The sequence below is a fragment of the Diadema antillarum genome, unplaced genomic scaffold, assembly GCF_040938485.1.
Source record: "Diadema antillarum isolate AM-2024a unplaced genomic scaffold, OU_Dant_1.0 scf00000060, whole genome shotgun sequence".
Taxonomy (NCBI): domain Eukaryota; kingdom Metazoa; phylum Echinodermata; class Echinoidea; order Diadematoida; family Diadematidae; genus Diadema; species Diadema antillarum.
In genome coordinates, this window is record NW_027270949.1 from 1,164,205 (window position 1) to 1,189,206 (window position 25,002).

A 25,002-nucleotide genomic window follows, 5' to 3' on the forward strand; every position below is an offset into this window, starting at 1 on the left:
CTCCATAACTTGAAAATTACTGAATGCATAAACTTATGAAAGGGTCAAAGTCAAGTAAAAGCCCTCAAATCCTCAAATACATACTCTCCCATTCATCCACTTAAACCTATGCAGGTCAAGGAAGGTGAACATTCAATACATTTGTGACAAACATGTTATTTTAATATTTTACCAATTATGTGAAACTGTCGTCACACATTGTCCACATGTACTATAAATCTATCAGGAGTACCATGCATCATGGCGGAGGCATACCAGTCGCCATATCGACATTTCTAGTTCGTGTCTGTTTTAGGTACACCTGAACACTGCGCTAGAGCATAGTACTTTGGCCGATGATTTACTCCCACTAGAGATTCACCCAACACACACATTTTTTGAGATTTATTCATTTCTGACTGGTCATGTATATATATTTCTGTATAGCCATTTCATCACTCTACGTCCCCTGTTTATCATGGCTAAACACTATCTAAATTTCGCCAACTCAGAAAAAAAAACACGCTATGAACAAAGACCCTTTTTTTTTCAACCCAATTACCGACATGATTATATCAACCGCATGATACAAACAGACCGCACATCCAACTGGACCCCATGGAAGACCAGCTTAGTGTAGCTGAATATGGGCTATCCAGCCATCTTCACAGATGGAAAATGAACAACAACAACAACAACAACCTGCATTTCTGGTGCACTACTACTCTCAGAACACTCTTATCCTGAATTCTGAAATAAGTAATTGGCGGAACCAGTCTCTACCTGGAGCTTCCATCCATATGATAACTCTCTAAGCAGCGTGCTACTTCACTCGATTTCTTTGCAGCTGGCGTCAACATATCGCAGTATGAGTTTCGTTCTTGCTGCACCCACTCCAAGTGGCTCAACTCAAATACATTGTATTTCCAAACACACGCCTAACCTCAATGAACATTGGAACAAGAAAATAGACAACCTTTTGAACATTTCCCCGTTCATAAGTAGCTACGTGTGTATACACATTTTGAAATGGTTCATCATGAACACAAGTACCACCTCTCTTATCAACTATCCTTCCCTTCTTCAGTCCACCTGCTGAAATTATTCACTTGACTGCTACAAACCAACTCGAGCAGCTGCTTCAGTAGCCATTCTATGCCATGATGAGGTCGCTTATAGCCAGTTACTTTACATCACCCTGTCGTATAATCAGAACACCGGGTTGCCTGACATACATTCGCTATCTCCACAAAGCACAATGTATTGAACATGTGCATGCTTATTAAAGGGTTTATCTTCCCTTTTCAACCATCACCACCTTTATTCTTCAATACCGTAACAATCATCATCAGATATCATCATTATCCTCATCATCATCTTTAACATGAATGATTTAATGATTTCAAAACGCATCATCATGCAGATTATCTCGCTGAGCTGGTCGTGTGTTGATTTCTAATTTGGTGAGTAAAGCCGATGGCTTCGCTTAAGCAGATCAATACGGATGAAGACCTTTTTGCAAGAAAAGTGTTTGGATTTAGGCCTTTTCAAAAAGAAAAACGTGGATTTCATTTGCACATGGCTAACGTCTATCTAGATATCTTAAAAGTTACTGAATGCTTAAAACATGAATGAACAAAGGCATTAGTGTGCTCTTCACATACACCAGCACACAGCCAAACACACACACATTATATATACATCATTGAAAACATTGATATTTTCCTGTCACTTTTATTGCAGGAAAAGGGTGCATATCCGTTGAGGATGAAAATGCTAGAGACATAAACATTCATTTGTTTGAAATTGCATTAAAAATCTCATTCAGGAAAAAAAAGGTGTTGATCGTTTGCGCATTCGGAATGATTGTCTATGACATTATTTTACTATTTTTTTTTTTTTTACTGATTTAGTGATTTTACTGATTATACAGTATATGGCAATTACAAAGGCCGTGTCACACCTTTCCGGGCAAGCCTTGCGTGCGACTTGCAAAGAACAATTTTTACTACCCGGAGGTCTCCGGAATGAGCCGCACATGGCAGTACCTAGCACGTATCTCACCCGTAGTCACCCAAAGGTGTGCACGCAAATCTTTTTACCCGCAACCATGTTTAGGCCCTGTCACACCTTTCCTGGCAAGCTACGCCGGCTTGTTGCGTCTAGGGATTTTCCAGCATACCGGAAATTTCTGAGGGCGAACAAGGATTTGGCCTAGTCAGTGCACGTGTCTTACGTGCTGGACGCGTTCTACTTAAATTCTACTTGCGGGTATACTGTGTGACCTTTGAACCAGTCGCGTGGGGGCTGATAACTCAGTGAAGGAATTCCTCTGAAGGAATGGCCACGAAATGTCATTACCTTGGCTGCATACGGGGACTGCCAAGTACCTGCGCGGGAGTTGCTTGCGAAGTGCTACCGCTAAGGGCCTCCTACTGGAGTTCTGCGTGGACCTCTCCGGGCATCCCCGCGGCTCACCCGGAAAAAGTTTTGGTCATGCTCAAAACTTGTTGCGGTTAAATCGGACTTGCTTGCGTGAGCACCTTCGGGCAACTACAGGCAAGATACACGCTAGGTACTGTCAGGTGCGGACCAACTGCGGAGAGCTCCGGGTACCAAATTTGTTTCCCCGCAAGTCAAACCGCAAAACTTCCCCAGATACGGTATGACAAGGCCTTGAGCATGCTCAAAACTTGTTCCGAGTGAGTCGTGGGGATTCGCTCGCAGACGTACACGCAGAACACCAGTAGGAGACCCTTACCAGCAGCACCTCGCAGGCAACTCCCGCGCAGGTACTTCTCAGTACCCATAAGTCGCTCGTAACAGAAAACGGATCGGTTTCAATGCTATCACGCAGGTAACGCGGAATGCACGCAAGTAGAAGTTAAGTAGCACGCGTCTAGTAGGTAAGAAACAAGTGAGAAAATTGCAAACATTCTTGTTCGCCACAAGCCCGTGTAGCTTGCCCGGAAAGGTATGACACGGCCTTAAATTTTGCCTGTGTAACTTCATTGGTTAAGTGAAGAAATCTTCGAAGCCAATAGTTTATACCTTTAATACTTGCACAGCATTCTGCTTCTTCCTCATTGTTTGGGGTGTTTTAATAATTCTTGATGATCAACTTTATTCTAATTTGCAGGCAAATAGGCAGCGAGGAAGATGACTTTTACAAATTCATCAATAAATTCTTCCAAGAAGTGATGTTAATTCATGGTAAGTTTGCTTTATGTTGTCACTCACCCGTTTCTGACAAACTTTTGACGTACCTTTTAATATGGTTAGGCACATAATTGTATTTATTATTTAAAATGTTACAGGAAAATGATGTCATTGCTGGACTACGATAAAAAGAATCCGATGATTTGGAAATTTTATTTCCTTTTCTGTTTTTTTTTTCTTTTTTTGAGAGGTAGGACTTTACAGGGTTCAGGGGAAAATATAAATATGTGATATGTATTTTTATGTAGTATTAAATTTTAGTGATTGGGTTATGAATATGCCAAACTTGAAATGAGAAATAGATTTAATCAGCAAAAGGCACATTAACAAGATAGAAGGAAATTTCAGTGGACTTACGCAATGTAATTATTCAATTAATTCTGTCTTAATTCGTATTTGAAGGTCGACAATGACAAACAACCTGCGAGTTCAATGGGAAGATCGTTCCAGTATTTCGGCCCTGTATACATCATTGCTTTTTTTCGCAAAAATGGTTCGGGTACGTGGAAGGTGATAAGCGTCACGTTGGCGGATGGGATAATTATGAATAGAATAATTTCTTTTGAACATATGCAAAAAGATATCAGCAAGATAATTTTTGGATAATTTATATATGAATATCCCAAAATTGTAATGAAACAAAAAATTAAACACAAAAAATGAATTGAATTGAATTGAATTGTTTGATCATCTGTAACTTTTGCATAGGGAATCATGTCCAAACAGCTGAAGATAGGTATGATTAAAGGGATGTATTCCCAAACTCTCCATTATTTGTCAAATGCATACCTTGCATCAAAGACACTCCATTTTGTTGGATGGAATTACATACGAATGAATTGAATTGAATACTTCTGCGACTCAGAAGCAATGGATAGTTATCCTTTATGATAATGTCACATCCATTTTCACCCTTTTTTCTCCTGTTTTTCTCTTAATCTGCCATTCATTTAATATGCATATTATATGTAGGCCCTATATATGTATGTATATATACAAATGTACATATGTGACCCTGCATCACAAAACAAACACAAAGTCGCCAGACATGATATATTAGTTAAGAGCATATTCTGAAAGAGCACACTTTAAGCTTTGAAATGATGAATAACTCAAATTAAATGTGACCGTGCATCACAGAACGAACAAAAAGTCGCAAACCATGATTTTACCTGAGGACTCAAAAAGGTGAAATGGGTCAACCAAGTCAATATTGAGTTTTTCATATTTTCTGAAATAACTACACTTCTTCTACATTATTCTTAAGTTTGGGATCATAAAATGAATGGGAAAGTGCATTTTGAGCAGTTTTTTTACAACTCTTTTTTTTGTAGAGTAGTGAGATCAGGTATGGCTTAGAGGTCCCTTTTCATTTCTTGATAACCCTTTGCACACTCTTCACTTTCAAGTTTGATAACTTTTGAAGGGATAAGGCTACTGGCTTGAAAGTTAGCATTAATCATGGACAGAATGAGTTGATAGAGCATGCTCAATTCAACCTAATCTGATAATCCTTTCCCTGTTGTTGCCCCAGTGGTTTACATCCTGTTTTTTGTCCAGTTCATTGCACAGCTACACCGGTTTGGTAAAGATTAAGCGCTTGAATAGACAGATAGGTCCTGTACTTCAGAGCCTCTTTTCTCAATTCACACTTTTCCAGAGTGTGTGCTTTCTTTCCAATATTTAGATAGGGTAGGAGAGTTCATTTCAATTGAGCTATACATCATTTTAAAACTTCGAGTCTGCTCGTTCAGAATCTGTCATTACCTAAAAATCCATGTCTGGCGACTTTTAGTTTGTTTTGTGATGCAGGGTCACAAAGACTCTCCTAACCCATCTAAATATTTGCGACATATTTGCTAAATGCGCCAAAAAACAAACAGGATGTAAACCATAGGAGTAACAACAATGAAAGGACTGTCAGATTAAACTGAAATTGAGCATGCCTTATAAACACATACTGTTCGCAATTAATGCCAACTTTCAACGCAGTAGCATAATCCTTTCTAAAGTTATTAGAGTTGAAAGTGAAGAGTGTGTACAAGGTTAAAAAGGGATTCTAAAACCTCATCTAATCACACCACTCTACCAAACAAATGTTCGAAATAAACTGTTACAAAAATACCCCTTCCTGCCGGTTTTATGATCCCAAATTTTAGCATGATGTAGAAGAAAACTTGCTCTTTCAGAAAATATGCAAAAGTCAAGATCTGCTAGGCTGACGCATTTCACCTAATTTCAGTTCTCACACAAAATCAGTGTGTGCTTCTTTTTCTTCGTTTTGTGATGCACGGTCACATACATATTCTATTATTCATTTATTTATTTATTTGTTTATTCATTTATTTATTTATTTATTTATTTATTTATTCATTCATTCATTCATTTACTTATTCATTGATTTATAAAGATTCATATCCACACCCTTTTGATGTATAGTCAGTTTAGCAGTCCCTTATTATCTCCACTCTGAATGTCTATCTCAATTGCACACAGTGTCGCCTCCGCTGATCGTCATAACCCACGAGGATGAATGCAAAGAACGTGGGAAGGCGACTATTATAGTTGATACTTTGAAACGCTTCGTCCCCTACAAAAATATATTCTTCGTAGAAAATTACACAGAGGAAAATCATAAGGAGAACGTCGATAAGGACATCAAGTTGCTGCAGTTTCTGTGGACGACTTTAGAATCTTGCGATCAGAATGCCTACAACCTTGAAGTTAAAGAGCAGGAGATTATTGTCGAGGAGACCGAGAAGTCCGGGGGGTCCGAGGAGTCCGAGCCAGACAACAGGCCACCGCCACAATCAGAAACCCCAAAACGAAAAGATGACAGCTGGTGCAGTGTCATGTAGTTAATCCAGGTTTAACACTTTTTACTTACCCTGATAGTTTTTTTTTCCTTTCTGTCTGTCTTTCTTTCTTTTTCGAGATACAACTCTATTGCAACACACTAATGCCTGACAATACAGGTAGCTTAAAGCAATCTCTGCACAGCTATTAGTTAAACTATGAGTCATCGCTATTCTTTTCACTACATGTACTATGAAGTCAAGAAGAAAACAGTGTTACCCTTTGAATCACGAGGTTTTATATTTTCATACTAATAAAAAAAAGAACAATTCACAAAACAATCAATTTACATGCAACCCTGAAGAAGTCTTTGAGATCCTGTTGCGGTAAGAAGTCTTCGCCGATTTGTTCAACCTCTCTCTTGAGGACTGAAATGTGTTTATTTCTTGATTCCACCCTGAAGAAACAAGAGTGAATTTATCACACGTTGAGAGATTATCCAGCGAAACATCCGCCTTTCTTTTTTGATACACCGATAGAATATTCTTTCTTGGTCCACTTATGGTGGGTTAATCTGAAGCTACTCAATGTGTTGTATTTGAAGTGCACGCCGCGATATTATATACTCGCGCATTTGATTTTGCTAAAAAGACATGTACAACTCTATAGATTCTATAGTACACGTATATACTTCGCCTCGAAAGATTCTTGTTAGCACTATATGGGCAGATGTGACTGCAGTATAACAATATTCTCTGTGGGACGCATCTCCGAACTTCATAGCACTATTGAAAGCGACAAGGCCCGTAGTTTTATCTAAAAACTCGAGACGTTGCGTGGTTCACGTGGAGGGTTTCCACAATAATTGTACGAACCATGGTTCGTGATGTCACAATCATTTTATATGTCACAAAGTGACCGTCTACGATGCCGTGCGCGATGTCAGATTTGCCTTATGACTAATTCGAATACAGCATCGTACTATTTGCAAAATGTTATCCTCAAAAGTGAATGCATTTTCTGTTAAGTATATTTTCGAATGTCAAACATACCAACGTTCTGAAATAGTTTTTTTCAAAAAAGACTTTTTTTCAGCATCAAGCCCCTACTCTACCCCTACATTCGATCGATCTCCAAACATCAACTGAGGTGGCACCACTGCCGACACTTCATGGAGGGCGCCCTAACCAGTCGTCGCTACCACGCTCGCCATTTGTGACACCTCAGCTATTTGGAAATATGTCAATGGAAAAAAGGAGAAGAAGTCTGAATGATGATTTGATGCAATGGAAGAGTTTTTATAATCATGTACATTATGTAAAAAAAAACAAAAAAAAGCACACGTAATTATGTAGTGCAAAATACGTTTTGTAATAGGAGGAGGAATACAGTAGTGTATTCCCTAATTTTTGTGCCTGTTGTTCAGGTTACATGTACATACTTTAGTTGGTACTTAGTATAATAAGACTCGGGTTCTGAGAAACTGCCATCGAGTGGGATCACCTTGGTAGACACGTGACCTCGCCGACAACACACGAAAGATAATGAGTGTCTCACGTGTGTTGTTGATTTTTCATTCCACATGGAAGGGAAATTTCATGTCAAGAACATCTAATCGAACCGTGCTTCCAGATGTCTGATAACTTAACCTAGTGTCACTCAAAGTTGTAGAACGTGTGAGCTAGTCCAGCTTGAATTGAGTTACCAATGACTGTTGTTGTTTTAGTATTCAAAATTACTAGCCGAGAAAGGAGAATAAAATATTCAGCGGCATAAGCCAGAATAGTTAGGAGTGCTTGAGGATATGCTGTCGAAATTTTGTGGTTGAATGCTCCAGCCTCCCACAGGGAGGATTCGTTGCAAGGTACAGGATTCCGCTGAGACATTTGGCTGCAAGGTGCGAGCCTATTCATTGTTTTTTAATGCATGTCGTGTATGATATGTTGTTCCCAGTCTTGGGTATTTTGTACCTTTTTTAGCACTGCATGCATCGCGTAGGGCTCTGAAAGAAACACAACAACTAGCATATATGAAATACTTTTGTATCAAAGCTAAGTGGGGAAGTAAGGATTGCCATTAGTTCTTTTGTGGAGCACTAGTCATATTGAAGATTGAGTGAAATTTCACTTCAAAGAGTGCGGTGATTACCTCCAGGTCCGTTTCAAATCAATATTCTTGCAACTTTCGATGATTTTATAATTCCGTGTTGTTGTTTTTTTTACTATTATTTCAAATAACTTATCCTTTAAATTGAAAGTTAGCTGGCTATTAAAAATCAAGATGGGATGGAACGTAAGCACTGTATCTTTTAAAGACATTTAAAGCCTTATTTTACCGAGTACGGTAATCAGTAAAATTGATTGATTGCCCCCCCCCTTTTTTTTTTTTTGCCATAATCGCAGTGACGTGCGACGGGGAAAAATGACATAACTGCATAAAGAGAAAAGATAGGGCTGCTATTACTATTTCCTGTTCTGTGATCACATATGGTTGAATGTGACAGTTTAGTAAAATATGCGATGATTTATTTTTTGGTAGTGTTTTTAAATTTTGTTGTTGTTGTTGTTGTTGCAATGATAAGATTATTATTATTATTATTATTATCTCAGTAAAGCTTCACTTGTATGTATACTTACAAAATACTTTTAAAGTTGAATACGTTCTGAATTACTCAAGAGACCATAATTATTGTATGTTTTTGGATGTACCCAATGCACTAACTCTTGTGACGTAATGATTCTGAAGTCAAAATGATTGTAGCGTCCTCGCAGAAATATTAGCGAGCTTTATATTTGCGACGCGAACGCTAAGATGACGCTAATGGGGGGGGGGGGGGGGGGGAGCATTTATGTTCTGCACATGCACTAGAGAGCTGTTTCAATTTTTCAACCCTGGAGGCTGCGGCGTCGTCTTAACAAAGCGTTTGCGTCGCAGATGTAAACCTCGCTACTGTATCCATACGAAGGTAGAACTCTTAAAAAGCAGTTTAATCCTCTGTGCGTTACCATCAAAGTCTACAGGGGAATTATTCTCAACTGCTTATTTTTCCGCGAAGAAATTATTAAACATTGAAAATCTGAAGAACGACTCCCATAAGTGTGATACTTATTACGAGAAAAATGAAAAGAATGCTCGATGTGCGTTATAGTGTGCACGCTTTGCTTTTGTAATACCTTGTAGTACACAGATTCAGTACCGTCATTATACAGTGTAGATTGTATTTTATTAAACGCGTGATGCCTGTTTACAAAACAATTGGATAAAGAAGTCACATTTGTGGTGGTGTACTATGCTCTTGATATAGATTTAGGACAAAGCGAACAGATGTAATGTAAATGCCAGACATTATGAATCCCATATGTGATTTTGCTTTTGAGTGTATATATTGAACTAACATACACGCGTATGTGTGTCTCTGTGTCTCTCTGCGTGTGTGTGCGTGTGTGCGTGTGTGTGTGTGTGTGTGTATGTGTGTTTCTTCATTGCCGTGAGACATGATGACAAATAGAAAAACAAATGTTTTCGTGTTATGGAATCTCATTGTGTGTGAACTTCTTTGATTTCTCTAGGATTTTGTTTTCGTTTTGATAACTGAAATTAACCAGTATAATTTTAAGGTAGAACGATACGATGGTAGAAAACAAAACAAAATCAGATTTTTATCATTCAAGACGTTTATGATTACGCAAAACTGAAATGGTTTAGAAGTAGGTGGCAGCAGTGCTATGGAACGGCGTAAATCCGTACTGAGGAGTGGGAGGGGGGGGGGGGGGGGGGGGGGTGATTGGCGATAGTCACCCACACCACGATTAAAAGCCCATAACCGGACCGGCGCAGCCCGGGGGGGGGGGGGGGGGGACCTTGCCCCCCCCCCCCCCCCTCCACACACACACACTTTACAGGGATCAAATGTCCCACTCTTTTCCATGCAAAGTGGGAGGGAAGTGGCAGCAAAATTATGACGAATTTTTGTTCTTGTTTTTGCTTGTTTGTTTTTTCTTGTCAGCCGACTTTCGGCGGAAAATCAGACCTTAAAAGCATGAAGACTTTTTTGTTGTTGTTTCTCTTGTCTTTTGATATTCTTTCTTCTTGACTGACAGGCGATTTTGCACCCCCCCCCCCCAATCCCTTTCAAAAACGTAGCGCAGCCCGGAATAATGCCCAAATAAATTCAATAAAATGCTAATAAGGATATCCATTTCTTGAATAACGTAGTAGATATTTTTCTGTAGCTATTAATTGTATTCTTCAATTTTCTTGATTTAAGTCAGTGAAGCAATCATCACAGGGGCATCGTTCCGTTTGAATGATGGGGGTAGGGGAGGGACTTTGAGTTTGAATATCTGTGCGAGGGAGCGGAGCGGCCTGGGGGAGGGTGTGGGAGGGGGTATGCCCCTCCCACACGAGGAAAATTTGGCATTTTCAGACCTCAAATTCAGCGATCTGGTGCACACTTTTGATGAAATTTGCGATTTCTTCCTATAAAAAAACAAGTAAGAAAAAGAAATATTCATAGATAATTGAATGACTACATCGTGGTATTTCAGCTCTTGCTCCGCCTGTGCACGTCACCTCCCTGGCCTGTGCGACATCACTGTGAAGGCCTACTAAATAGTGGGGCCTATCACCGGTGTAGCCATAACAGGATTTGATCTCATAACAAGGGGGAGCGGTTAGATGCGAGGGAGAGATGCGAGCGAGGGGGGAGGGTGTGGGAGGAAAACTTTTTGCACATTGATGTTGTAAATGGTGCAATTTGATTCTTTTTTTTGCGTGTTCTATCGACTTGAAACTGTCCAACATGTTTAAGGTATATCAATTTTATGTAGATTATCATTGAACAATTTTGCCTATAAAATGGTATCATTTAGAGAAACTTCTTGTGTTAATTCTGACACTGAAGATCATGAACGCGATCATGAATTTTGACATTGTACAGTCCAAAAGCGGCCGTTTGTAGCTATATATTTTTTTTTCGCTTTCGAAATTAAGGGGGCGCACCGGGCGCATTTACTGGCAATTTAATACTGGCAGCAACATCAGGAGAATGACATAACGATTAAATGCGAGCGAGCGAAGCGAGCGAGCTTGAAAATTTTGACATTTTACAGTCCCAAAACTGCCGTTTGTAGCTACATTTTTCGCTTTGAAAATTAAGGGGGGGGGGGGACACCGGGCGCAACTGCTGGCAAATACCCGGCAGCAACATCAGGAGAATAGCATAGCGATTAAATGCGAGCGAGCGAAGCAAGCGAGCTTGAAAATTTTGACATTGTACAGTCCCAAAACGACAGTTGGTAGCTATATTTTTTCGCTTAGGAAATTAAGAGGGGGGGGGGGGGGTGGGGGCGCACCGGACGCAACTGCTGACAATTACTGGCAGCAACATCAGGAGAATGACATAACGAATAAATGCGAGCGAGCTTGAAAATTTCACAGTCCAAAAACTGCCGTTTGTAGCTATATCTTTTTCGCTTTGAAAAATAAGGGGGTGCGGCGCACCGGGCGCAACTGCTGGCAATTACAGGCAGCAACATCAGGAGAATGACATAACGATTAAATGCGAGCAGGGAGGTGTTTCTCTTCCCACCTCCCTGATGCGAGCGAGCTTGAAAATTTTGACATCTTACAGTCCCAAAACTGCCGTTTGTAGCTGTATTTTTTCGCTTTGAAAAATAAGGGGGGGGGGGCGCACCGGGCGCAACTGCTGGTAATTACCCGGCAGCAACATCAGGAGAATGGCATGACGATTCAATGCGAGCGAGCAAAGCGAGCGAGCTTGAAAATTTTGACATTTTACAGTCCAAAAACTGCCGTTTGTAGCTGTACTTTTTTCGCTTTGGAAATTAATGGATGGGGCGCATCGGGCGCAACTGCTGGCAATTACTGGCAGCAACAAATATCTCGTAGACACATTTATGATGTAATCTGTTGAAATTTCAATCCCAGAAGTGTATACTATTTTTTTTAGGGGGGGGGGGGGAATCCTGTGTTAATTGAAAGTACATGTATCTACATATCTCCTCCCACCCAAGGAACATTTGCATTTCTTTAGACCTGGTGCACACTTTGGATGAAACATTTTGAAATCTGTCAATCTAAAGTGTATTAAGTAGAAATGATTGAACGGGGAGGGTATGGGAGGGGTTAGGCCTATCCCCCTCTTACGCGAGGGAGATTTTGTATTTTCAGAATTGAAATTCAGCCATCTTTGGGTGAAATATTTAGACAGTCTTCTATCAAAAAAAGTAAGAACATTTCCACATATCGGGAGTTACGAGGAGGAGCAAAATGATCTGTTTGTCCCCAATACTTTTATGGGGGAACCATCCCCCTCCCCCTCCACCGACGCCTCTGCATATGACGGAGCTTTTGTAAGGGAAAGATCTGCTGCACATTCTTTGATAAATATAAGGAAATAAAACGTCAATCTCAAAAGTGTACAAAGTCTATCGAAAGGGACCCAGTAGCTTTTGCATATTTATTATTGCAATTCAGCGATCCGGTGCATAATTCTGGCGGTAGTTGTCCAATTTTCCATAAAGAAAGTTCGAGATTTGTCCTCATCTCGGGAATTGCTTTGGGGACAAAATGATTTGTCTCCCCCAACTTCATCCATTGCACACGATTGAACTTTTAAAGCGCTCGGTTTCGCGCGCTTGCGCTTTTTTTTTCGGAGGGGGGGGGGGATATAATGGTACTTGGCAGAATAAGGACCGTATATAGGCGGAGATTGAAAACTTGAAAGTTCATCTCGTATTGAAGGAAATTTTACCTTTTAACTTCAGTTACCTCACAGAAATTGATTAAGCAAACCGTACTTTAATTGAAGACAACCCAACGTTTACTAACTATAAATCTCGCAACATAGGCCTACATATCAGAGCACTTCTGAAGCCCAGGTCTATCAGATGTTAACATACTGTACATGTAGCCTTTGAAAGTTCAAACATAATTGGGCATGATGCCGACAATTTTCTTTTGTATATTTTATTACCAATTAAACACCATTCATATTTGCAGAAATCAAAATGAGTTCAGCCCTTCCTTTTCGTAGAGATAGTTCTATTTATTTTGCTCACCTTTTTTTCCATCTTTGTCAAGTTAATGGCTTCATATCTGGCCCCTACTAAGCACAATGACATGATAAGCAACGTTATTTTCCAACAACATAACAGGCTCATAAATACAGTTGTAAAATTCATTCTGGATCACGGCACACTTCAGGTTTTATACATTCTTACCAACGTGTGAAAATGATTTGGTAAGGTACAATATCCGTTTCAGTACTCAATTCCAAGTAGGTCCTATTCACTGGAAAAAAAAAGTGAAAATCTTTTCGTACTATTCTCGCAAACTGTGAGAATGTCTTGCCTTTTCTGTGGGATTGTTTAATTAGGGATTAAAGAATCCATTTTTCTGTTCGTGAGATGAATGTTGCATATCAATAAAATTGGCTGCGAATAAACTTGTCTTATTAATCTATTGATGTATGTTTGTTAACAGGTGAACTTTCTTGTGTATTTTGCACATCTCCCATGAAAACAAAAAGAAATCTGGTTAATAGGTCTGGACCATTTTAATCTAAAGCAATGTTCATTAGATTAAAGGAGGTACTTGCATATGGCAAAATATGAGAATCGACACCCGTTCCTTCTGTTTTTTCTGGAGGCAAACGAATTATATTAACTGAGCAAAATCACTGCCAATATGGAGAAGGTAAATGTGTTGCAATTCCTACGACTGAAACTCGTACAAGGCTGTTAACGAACTCGTTTGTTATCTAGATCTTTGGGTAACTCATGCGGAGCTCGACGTGAGTCGTATCGCGCTCGGCATGGTGCACTCGTTCACGCCTACGTCCATGGCCCTACAGACTGTGTTGCATCAAGGAGGTGGGAAGAGCACCTCCCTGGTTGCATGCAGCTGGTTGGTGTTTGGTGTGGCTACTATAGTAGTTCAACATCCGAAGCATGCATTACGGTCGCTATTGCTCTACATGCATTGGCGTGCGAGAGAAATACGCGAGCGCTGCTAGCACTGTTCAGCGGTATGCTCTCGTCACGAGGCGGGCGTGCGAACGTCATGGCTCATGCATACAGTCTGTAGCCTATAACCTTGGTGGGGATGCAGCTGGTCTGATGCGACGAGACTGCGAACTGTGGATGCGCGCGAATACACCGCCTATGATCCAGTTGTTTGTCGTTGTTTTTTTTTTTTCAATGGGTGGCAGTCTTCTTACACGAAAAAAAAAAAAAAAACTGCCACCGATCGTGGCGCCTTTAGCGGACGCGGTAGATGCGTCCACTGTTCGTAGTCTTGCCTCATCAAATGTATCGCTTGGCAAAGACAATTGTGACCGTGCACCTCAAAACGAACATAAAGTCGCACACACTGATTTTGCGCGAGGACTGAAAATAAGTGAAATGGGTCAACGTAGCCGAACTTGACTTTTTCATATTTTCTTAAAGAGTGGGTCTTCTTTTACATTATGCAAAATTTGGTATCATAAAACGGGCAGGAAATTGTGTTTTTTAGCAGTTTATCTCGAACATAATTGGTAGAATAGTGTGATTAGGTGTGTCTTTAGAATCCCTTTTTCATTTCTTAAAAACCTTGTCCACACTCTTCACTTTCAACTCTAATAACTTTTGAAAGGATAGTGCTATTGCTTTGAAAGTTGGCATCAATTATGGACAAAATGTCTTAATGAGGCAAGCTTAATTTCAGTTTAATCTGGTAATCCCTTCATTTTTGTTTCTCTGGTGGTTTACTTCCTATTTTTTGTCCCATTCATCGCACAGCCAGCACGGTTTGGTAAAGATTAAGCGCTTGAATTAGACACTACTTCAGAGCCTCTTTTCTCAGTTCACACTTTTCCTGAGTTTGTGCTTTCTTTCCAATATTTAGATAGGTTAGGACAGTCCATTTGATTTGAGTTATACATCATTTTAAAGCTTAAAGTCTGCTCTTTCAGAATATAGTCTTAACTTAAAATACATGTCTGGCGACTTTTTGTTTGTTTTGAGGTGCAGGGTCACAATTATCTCGCTGCATCATACGTTTAAAGACAATAACTGCATTCTCCGCCTAGATTATAGGCTATGCAATAATCCATCATGCTGAAATCAATATCACCACATTTCTTTTTGTGTTTTTTTTTCCTACATCTTTTTCTTGGGAAAATTTCAGGGGGGATATTTGTACAGGCCATCCCCCCTCCTTCAAAAGTGTGTGTGTGTGTGTGTGTGTGGGGGGGGGGGGGGATTATACCCCCCCCCCCCCCCGGATTTACGCCCATGGTGCTATGTCAAGCCTTGTCAAACGCGTTTGACATAGCTGGTGTCTAATAAAGTAAGCCCACCAAATTATGTAAATGAAATAATAAAGAAAGAAACAATATATATATATGTATATATATCGTGTTATCGAATGAGACGTATTCATCAATAATGAAAATAAGTAATTTAGTTGCCTTTCATCTTAGTTGTCTTTTTTGATGACCTAATATCACTTTCAGATAGACTGGACTTGCGAAATCACGGAGAGAAGAGTTAAGTTTTCTGATTCATCCGAAACACTTCTTTAGTTCAAGTATTTACCCGAGGATTGGGCCGTATGCATAAAAACTGGCAGTTGCTTGTGCTAGCCTTTGTATTTTGTCTCCCACGTTAAATCTTAAAACCTGTCTACAGTGACCATAGACCCATACGGAGCCGAAGTGAGGGAGGGAAATCAAACAACATTACTATCAATTTCAAAAACAAAACAAACAAAAAAAGAAATACATAAAAATGAGATTAATTTTCTGCTTAATTTGCAGAAAATGATTCTTATATATATATTTTTTTGCTTGTTTCGTTCTTGAAATTCATAGTAATGTTGTTTAATTTCCCTCTCCACTTCTCCTCTTGGTGGAGCCAGTGCAGCTTATGGGTTGCATGCCCCTTGTCATGAATATGCATTTATGCAAAGTGGGTGTGGCCTGTTCGGCCCACGTAGAAGAGAAGAGGCTGGATCGAGTCTGGGACGATACTGTGTGAAGCGAATGAAGAATACAGTTTTCTTGTTACTTTAAGTCTGATGTCATGGTTGTGGTGATTTGTTTGTTGTCAGAATTTGTGACGTGTTGTTGTGCCACCAGGATTTCTCTCCTCTTCGTAACAGCTGATACCCAATCTTGAGGTCGATATAGTTCAAGTCCCATGGCCAATGGCAGGAAACTGTACCCTGGATAGGACACGATCTTTCCTGAAGCACGCTACCGAGGGGACCCTTAAAGGGATGGTATGATAGTTTGGGGCGAGATGGGGAGTCAGATGTTAACTCGTCGTGAGATGATTAGAAACCACTTACATGAAACATTAATGCACATACATATACTAAAAGGAATTGAAACTGTATTTGATGACAATCGATTTGGAAATAGCTGAGATTTCCAAAACCAAAGTAGTCGTAATAATAATAGTACTAATAAAAGGACGTGGGACCAAGCTTTTCATTACTACCGCTTTATTATATTCATTTTTTTTTATATTCAGCCATTTCAAAGACGATTGTTCTCAAATAATGTTTAAATTCCTCTTAGAAATGTGTAATCATTTATATTTCATGTAGTGGTTTCTAATTATTTCGAAAAAAAAGTTAAAACCTGACTCCCCATCTCAACCAAACCTATACCATTCCTTTAATGTCCAGACCTATAGGTCCCATTGTTGCTTGCTTGCTTGTTTGCTGCTGCATTCAATTATGCATGCTCCATCAATAAATTGGAAAGATTTTAATCCCAGTCCCCATGTGCAGCTTCAAGTAAATTGTAAAATACACAATGTTGCGTGCAACCTTTTCTATTATTACCTATATACCTCCTTATTTGATTATCACTCCCTTCACACGCAAGGTTGAGCTTCCAACTTACAAGTAGAGGTCAAAGTACACAAGACTTGAGTATTGTATGGATACCAATGACAAATACACGAGAAGGACGAATTAAAAAAAAGAAGCTAGATGAATAATATTGTAAACACAGCTCAGTATCAAATCCCCAGATCATTGGGTTTTCATTATCAGTTGACATTGGCGGTGATAAGGGTTTGTTTGGGTGGCGCAGTTGTTGCTTTTTTTCTACTCCTTTATGAGAAAAAAAATAACATGACAGCAGGAGAGTTCCACGTCACGTAAGCCTACTGTGTAAGGGTTGGAGTGTTCAGCGGAACAATCAGAATACAACGGGGCTATTGGACGCAGGTCTGTTCACGGTCTGCCGACAAAAGGTGTTTTCCACTGAAGCGGGAGCATTATTTGACCTCGTTTCTACACGTTTTAACTTTATTCGAAGTAGTAAGACTTGTGGGGCTCACGAAAGGCAGGAGTGTGTTTAAAACATGGCTTCCCCAAATGCTCAGGATATCATTCTCTTCGCGATCGTCGTAGTTCTGACCAAATGGCTCTTCGGATTGCTTCGAAGCTTTTGGCAGAGCAAGAAACTCTTTTCTTCCCTTCCACCCGGGCCACCAGGTTTACCCGTCTTGGGAAATTTAGCGCTGGTCAAAACAGACATGCGTGGGGTGTTCAGTCGACTGGCGGTGGAATACGGCGGGATGTTCTCATTCCGTGTCGGACCGATACCAGTGGTAGTGGTATGCGACGTGGAGGCGGTGAATGAAGCCTTTCTCGTACAGGGAGACTCGTTCGAAGATCGCCTGATGCCGCCCCTTTTGCGTTACGCTATTGGTTCGAAAGGTATACACTAAAAAGATTTATGTTATTGGTCTTCTTGAGGAAGGATGGGGGGGGGGGGGGTGGGTGATTTCTGTTTCGATTGACTATTTCGTAGGCATAGAGGGGAAAAACTGGGTTGCTTAACAGGGTCCAAATCTACTAACGAAAATTTATTACACGCACACACACACACACACACACAAAACTATTTGTATGATATTCCGATGGAATCCCATTTTCTTTGCTAATTTTTCCACTAATAGATTATATTGATTTCTGGTTATATTTCCTCTGTTGCGTCTGTTACAAATTATATTTGACACAAATTCCTGAATCTCAACTTTGACATAAACGTATCTCTCGATTGTCGGTTCAGGCTGACGCATTCTATTTTTTCTTCTTCTTCTTCTTCTTCTTCTTCTTTTTTTTTACCATGTGGATTCTTCTGGGGGGGAGCAAAGTTGTAGCGGTACAGAGGTTGCCACGAATGAATGAATGATGAATGAATGAATGAATTCAGAATAAATAAATAAATAAATTAATAAATAAATAAACAAATAAATAAATAAATGAGTGAATGTATGCATGAATGAATGAATGCATAAATGAATTAATGAATGCATAATTAAATTAATGTTCTTCACAGGGAGTTTTGCCTTCGACAACGGACCTGTCTGGAAAGCGCGCCGTCGCTTCGGGCTGAGTGCAATGAGAAACCTGGGAATGGGCAAAAGCAGCATGGAGCGACGAATCACAGAAGAGGCCAGAATATTGTGTGAGAGGTTCGAGAACAACCAGTCGATGACCTTTAACCCCAAAGGTCTCATTACCAACGCAGTGGCAAACGTCATCTGCAGCATCAGCTTCGGATCGAGGTGGGTCTTGTCCGGGGACTTCGGATGAAAAAGGATTGTAGGAGTAGGTCCACCTTTGGATGTGTGTACATCCGCCTGAAAACTTCAACTTAGAGAAGAAGGGAGGGGAGGGGGAGGAGTTGGGTAAGGAGAGCATTACCCCTTGACCTTGTATCACGATCGTATCAACCTATAACACCCTCTCCCCTTTATCTATTTATCAAGTGCGTGATATGCGTGATATGATAGGGTCTAAAGAGTAAATTTTACTCTTTGGCAGAGATTTCGTAGCAACCTTGGTAATGCCCAGTTTTCGTATACCTCTTTTGTTCAGTTGGTGTTTGATAGCAGACTCTTTTAACTCGCTTTACTTTCCAATCTCTCAGGTTCGACTACGACGACCCGGTGTTCCAAGGCTTCGTGGTGAAAATCCACCAGGCTGTATCGTCAATCTCGTTCTTCTCCCTCGGCAACGCACTGCCCTTTCTCTTCGACTCACCCCTGTATTCCGACTTCCGCTACCTCGTCGACTTCATGCGTAGTATGGTGCAGCGCATCGTCGGTGAACATCGAAAGACGCTGGACGAGCACGATATCCGCGACATCATCGATCTCTACATCTTGGAGATTCGTCGGCAACAGAAGTGCGGCGAAGAGATCGTGTTCGATGACGACAGGGTGTGGCGAGGTATCTTTGACCTGTTTGCAGCCGGAACAGGCACCACGAGTGCCACTCTTCTATGGGCCTTACTCTTCTTGGCGAAATTCCCCGACGTAATGAAAGAGGTGAGTTGGTAAACTAGTGGGACTCACAGGTACATATTATGCGTCTAGGTGATCAATAAGCACTGTGAAAGATCAAAAAAGCGTACATGAACAAATTAAAAAAAAATGTAGTACAACTAGTTGATTCCAAACCATACATTTCTATCTCAGTTTCCTTATACCATTTTCTCATTCTTCTGCTCCCTTTCTCCCTCTCCCTCCATCTCAACTTCTTTCTCTTTACATCTATTTTTCTGTTTTCCATCCTGCCTCCTCTCTCTCTCACAATCTATCTCCCTCCTTCTTTCTTACTCTTTCTTTAACTCGGCTTCCTTTACTCTTTCACGTCTCTTTATTTTCTATATTCCTAGAGATGAGTGTCATCGTCTTTTCTTTTAAGTTAAAAGCAGAAGACTGAACCATAATTGCATAACGTTTATAGTAGAACTAGTCACCGCATCAGTCATACTTTTCGTTGCCTTGTCAACCGCTAGGTCCAAGATGAGGTTGACCGCGTCGTTGGTGATCATCGATCTCCTTCGATGTCGGATCAAGACGCCATGCCTGTGACGATGGCCACGATTATGGAGATTCAGCGATTTCGACACGTGGCTCCCCTTGGGGTGCCGAGAAGAACCAACAAGGAGGCGACCATCAAGGGATACCGCATCCCGAAAGGAACAGGTAGACAGCAACAGTACCGATCATCAATTTACGTTGCTCTCTGTAACCATGGTAACGATTGTACTGTTTGTTTAATTAGTAAGGGCTTCTTCAACACTCAATCACCATCAGCAACTCTCTTGTGAATTATGTCGACGGCTTTGTGAGGTAACTATCCTCTAAAGATATTTGATTAAATGGCTACTTAATAGAACTGAATATCGGTAGATCACGTCATTGGCCAAGGTGACTGCTCTACCGACGATGTTTCTCTTGATTCAGGTGTTAAAATGAACATTATACAATGCTCTATTGATGTCAGTGCCATTGCTTTTGACAGAGCAGTGCCGACAAGGTAAAGGACCAGAATATTGAGCTTGATCATAATATCATTATAATCTTAACATCAAGAAAGTGAGGATTTGATATCGCCTTGGGATAACAATGTCATGGCTAATGGCTTTAACAATGGACAGGCCCATTTATCATTTATCATGGGAATCGCTGGGCCAAAGTTCTTACAGAATATATAGCAGGCCTTCTTGTTTTGGAAAGAACGCAACACAAGCATAATTTGCGTCATGTGGTTTTTACATTGTACTATACAAAGATTCAACTGTACTTCCTTCGATGCTCTTCTTTCCTTTAGATGTACTCCCACTTCTTTTTTCTTTCCTTTTTTGTTCTTCTTTACTCATTTCCCGCACTCTTTGTAGTCGTAAGCTCGTCACCCTTTCATTCCCATTTTCTCTGAGGCATCCACATAGTACATGCATAGTCTTTTGTGTTGAAATCTCCCTTTTTTCGCAAAATGTATGAATAATCTCATCAGGTGCGAGTTTCTTCAATTTGTCTCCCTCTACAATTAAAGTGTTCCATGATTGTTGTCTCACTGCCGGCAACCAGGGACAGCCTGGTGGTAGTGTCGCTGCCCGGAAAGCAGTAGATGACAGGTTCGAGTCCCACTGGTTCTTTTTTTTTTCGACATGTTTGTTAATTTACAGATCAGCAGTTGCGATCTTAACAAATTTCATTTGTAGATGGAGACAAATTGAAGAAACTCACACCTGAACCTTCAACCCTCTGAATGATATCTTTCTTTCATTTAATGTATAAATAAAGTTTGTATAGAATTACAATGGTTTGTTTTTTCTTGTACTGATCATAGACATGAACATAACGTTATTCGTTGCTTTCTGTGTATCTTTCGATAAAATGTCCAATTTCACACATTACTTTGCATAATCTCGTCGGAAAAAAAGAATGTATGTGAGAAATGTACTAATTCTAGAAATGAGATTTCTCTTCATCCCTGATGAATTGCGTATTAAAGCTAAGGAGTCATCATCTTATCTTTTATTTTGGATTTCCCCCTTAGCTGTGATGATGAACCTGTGGGAGCTGATGATGAGTCCGAAGTACTGGGACCAACCGGAAGAGTTCCGTCCTTCTCGATTCCTCAGCGAAGATGGAAAGACCGTACGAAAGCCAGATGCCTTCATTCCGTTTGGCATCGGTGAGCGACACACTCAGTCTTATGTCCTATAAATGGGAACACTATGTACAGAATGATACTTGGTATCATGGTCAAGACACATGTTGATATCTGTAACTCTCTCGCTCCTTTACTAACGTGTGTCTAAGCATCCACATAATGCAGACAAATGATAGGCATGTTACTTGCACCAGAGCCTGTGGTATACAAACACGTAGGGGGGGGGGGGGGGCAAATAGACAGACGGAAGAAAGCGAGAGACGGAGAAATAGAGAAAGGAAGAACATCAATACTTTCTAGTCTGGCTTCCAGACGCTCTCCCTGTATTTTGAATAATAACGCCCCCTAGCGACGAAAGAACTAGCAGGTTGAGTTGAATGGTCCTGTGGCGCCGCGGAGGGCTATGTCTAAAACTGTTGTCAGAGTGTGGGAATCAGACAAGTAGTTTCGCCTGTAGGGTTATGTTATGGTAAGTTATGGGCAAAGTAGTCAGAAAAATGTTTGTCTCCCAAAAGGTTTTAAATGTAAATGATGGACATTGCAATTAGTCGCAATCAATGACTCAATAGCAAGAAGTCGAGACACAAGTATAGTAAATGCTAGGAATAATAATCCTATTTTCCATCTCCGCTTTAACAGGAAGTCGGATCTGCTTGGGGCAGCTGTTGGCTAAGATGGAACTCTTCCTCTTCTTGACAAACATCCTCCAGCGCTTCACCTTGGAGCTAGCGGACGAAAGCCTTGACGTGAGCCTGGACGGGCGGGCTGGAATCGCTCTGGTCCCCGGTGATTACAAGCTTAAGCTCAAGCAGCGTTAGTCCACGTTTGGTCCTCAATTTGTGGTCATGTTTTCAGAATTTTATAACATTGAACCTATCGAATATGACTGTAAAATCTCAAACGGTAGCGGCGCTATTTACTTAATTGAGTACCTGAATATAAGAACGACCCAAGTCCAAATTTGGCTATCGTGTTTGAAAGCCTTTTACGTAGTCATGCAAATACAGATAATCATTCAAGTGACTGTTTTATATTCAAATTTGAATAAATAACACCCCAATAACCGAAAACACTTAAGGGAGTAGGGAATTTTTTATCAATTTCCATTTTCCTAAATTTTCTCTAATGGACTTGGGTCGTTCTTATATTCATACACTCAATTCTCTACTATGTGTCGACAACGCTGGTGTTGGCAGAGTAGGCTTTATCTGATCGTAGATAAAAAACAAAACAAAACATTGAACACTATCTCTATCTCGAAACTGCTGTAGTTCTGTAGATTTTCTCAGCAATTGTTACGCGTTGGGGAAAAGAAATGAAGGGGTCGGTGCATTATAGTGTTAACCCACACTTTCGTGAAAAATGAGTTACATGCATTTACACCATCCTGAACCACTGCTCTATAATCCCTAAAAATGTCATCTTGAAATTTAAGCAATAAATGGGTTTTTAATGCAGGCATCTTTTTGCCCCGAAAATTAATCACATCTTATAGGCAGGAATATAATGCTAAGCTACACTTTTCAAGATGGCGACCTCCATGGTAGCAGACAGAAGGGTGTCATAAAAATATCTAAATCCGAACAGTGAGGAAACTTCTTCATCTACAAAAATGAGTGATTCTGATTCATAACATAACTTGTACTCTTCTGCCAGTTATGAAAACGGAGATGAGATAAACATTAATGAAATTTAAAGCATTTAATGAGTATTTTTTGTTAATTTTTGTACTGCTGGGGTTAGCACTATTTTCATGCTAATTCTACTGATCATGACATTTTTCGCCAGTTTTTGTTTTTGTTGTACTTATCAGGAAAATACCATGACACAATCACTGGTTTTAGGAGTATTTTAGCATTGTTCATTGTGACCTATAAGAAAATTAATCAACATTCATGGTCTGTCCCAGCACCTTAAAGTTTCATTAGTGGGTTAGCACTTTATTCATGCTGACATTTCGCTTCACAAGGAAAGCTTCCTCAAAATAATTCAGTAGTTAAATAACTGATGGAATATATTCAAAATATAAATCTTTATTTGTTATGTGTGTGTTTGTATTGTCTCTAACTTCATGATTTTTTTCCCGATGCAAGTGTGATCTGAAAACGTTCATATGGGTATTAAAAAAAATATGCGGATAGCTGGATGTTTGGACATGTGCCTTATCTGTTAGTAATTCTTACAGAGTTAGATCACTAGTGAAACAACATTTGAAATTGTCATTGATTAATTTGTTACTTCTTTTGAATAAAATGCAATTTTGCTATGCTTTCACAGCCATATTTAGGGCATAGACAGAAAATGGATGAAAACAAAATGCATTCTTAATATCGATTAATTTACCTCAAATTTTCAAACAAAATCCTGCCGCTGTCAATACAGCTGTGCTTCCCTGTAGTTTCTTACATAACCGAGACACGATACATACAGGTTTAACATCCTTTGAAAGGATGTTACATTTATGATACAACTGCAAACATTATTTTTCAAATCTAACGCTGTCGTATAAAATTCACAGTTCCACGTTGTTGATACCTCTATATGGTTTCTCAATTTAAATCAATAAACGTTGAAAGCAATCAAAGTAGAATTTAAAGCATCAACGCTGATAGTATAGTGTTGTAATTTAATTGTGAGTCAATAGCTCCTTTTTTTTTCCAATACTGCATTTACCCTTTAAACTCGGTATTTATCATGCATTTTTATGAAGAAGTCTCCATGTTGGAAAGAAAATGTATTTGCTGTATTCTGTTACAAATTTCAGAGTTATTTTTTTTTCACAGGGTTGTTTTCAAGATTAATTTACAAAAAAGAAAGTTTCCTTCAAATTAATTTGGAGATGTGTGATTGATAAAACTATTGAAAGCATATAGATTTTTCACTTTTTCGTGTATGTTTTTGTCACCGTAACACCTTTGACATGAGAACATTTTTATCTTGTTCCTATGATCTTCATGATCCAAATGTAGTCTGAAAACGCATATGGGGTAAAATGTATGTGCATAAACACACCAACTTGGTATAATACGTAGCCTATTTTCGTCTTATTCGGCACATTGTATTTCAGCATGTATGGTCTGTCCGAATATACGAAATCTATAAGTGTTCAAACTTCCAAAGATATTTTTTCCCAATTTTAACATGGATTTTTGGCCATTAAGAGTTAGTCATTCATTATGTGATAAGAACCTTCCTGCATAATTTCACACAGCCTGCATTTACCAACGAACATGGAAGAGGATTTATTGAGGCATGTACAGTCATAATTCTCATGCAACACTATTTTTTTGGTAAATTCGTTGTCATACAAACAAGGATTTTAGAATACTATTGGTGATTTTGATACCCTAAACAAGAAAACCAATCTAGCTATTAAAACAAGGCCTTAATGTCTACTTTATGGTATTTTATTCCCTTTAACAAAAGACATGATAATCCCTGGAATAATGTTGATATGTACCATTTTACTTTATTTTCTCTGATCTAGATACTCTAAATCTAAAATGCGTT

General features: G+C 39.7%; 1 protein-coding gene across 1 annotated transcript; it reads left to right on the forward strand.

Annotated features, from left to right (window-relative positions):
* The first annotated feature begins 17,539 nt into the window (after positions 1 to 17,539).
* Positions 17,540 to 22,803, forward strand: LOC139716069 (cytochrome P450 2U1-like). The gene is made up of 6 exons (XM_071627621.1): positions 17,540 to 17,736; positions 18,362 to 18,590; positions 18,956 to 19,355; positions 19,829 to 20,018; positions 21,376 to 21,513; positions 22,132 to 22,803. Exons 1-6 carry the CDS (start codon positions 17,553 to 17,555, stop codon positions 22,308 to 22,310), a joined length of 1,320 nt encoding a protein of 439 aa, XP_071483722.1. The 5' UTR covers positions 17,540 to 17,552; the 3' UTR covers positions 22,311 to 22,803.
* Positions 22,804 to 25,002: the final 2,199 nt, after the last annotated feature.

Excerpts from the sequence above, each read along its gene's own strand:
- LOC139716069 (XM_071627621.1), top strand. The coding sequence starts at position 17,553 with ATGCGTGGGGTGTTCAGTCGACTGGCGGTGGAATACGGCGGGATGTTC. Across the intron at positions 17,737-18,361 it reads TTACGCTATTGGTTCGAAAG|GGAGTTTTGCCTTCGACAAC; the intron begins GTATACACTAAA and ends TGTTCTTCACAG. Across the intron at positions 19,356-19,828 it reads TCCCCGACGTAATGAAAGAG|GTCCAAGATGAGGTTGACCG; the intron begins GTGAGTTGGTAA and ends GTCAACCGCTAG.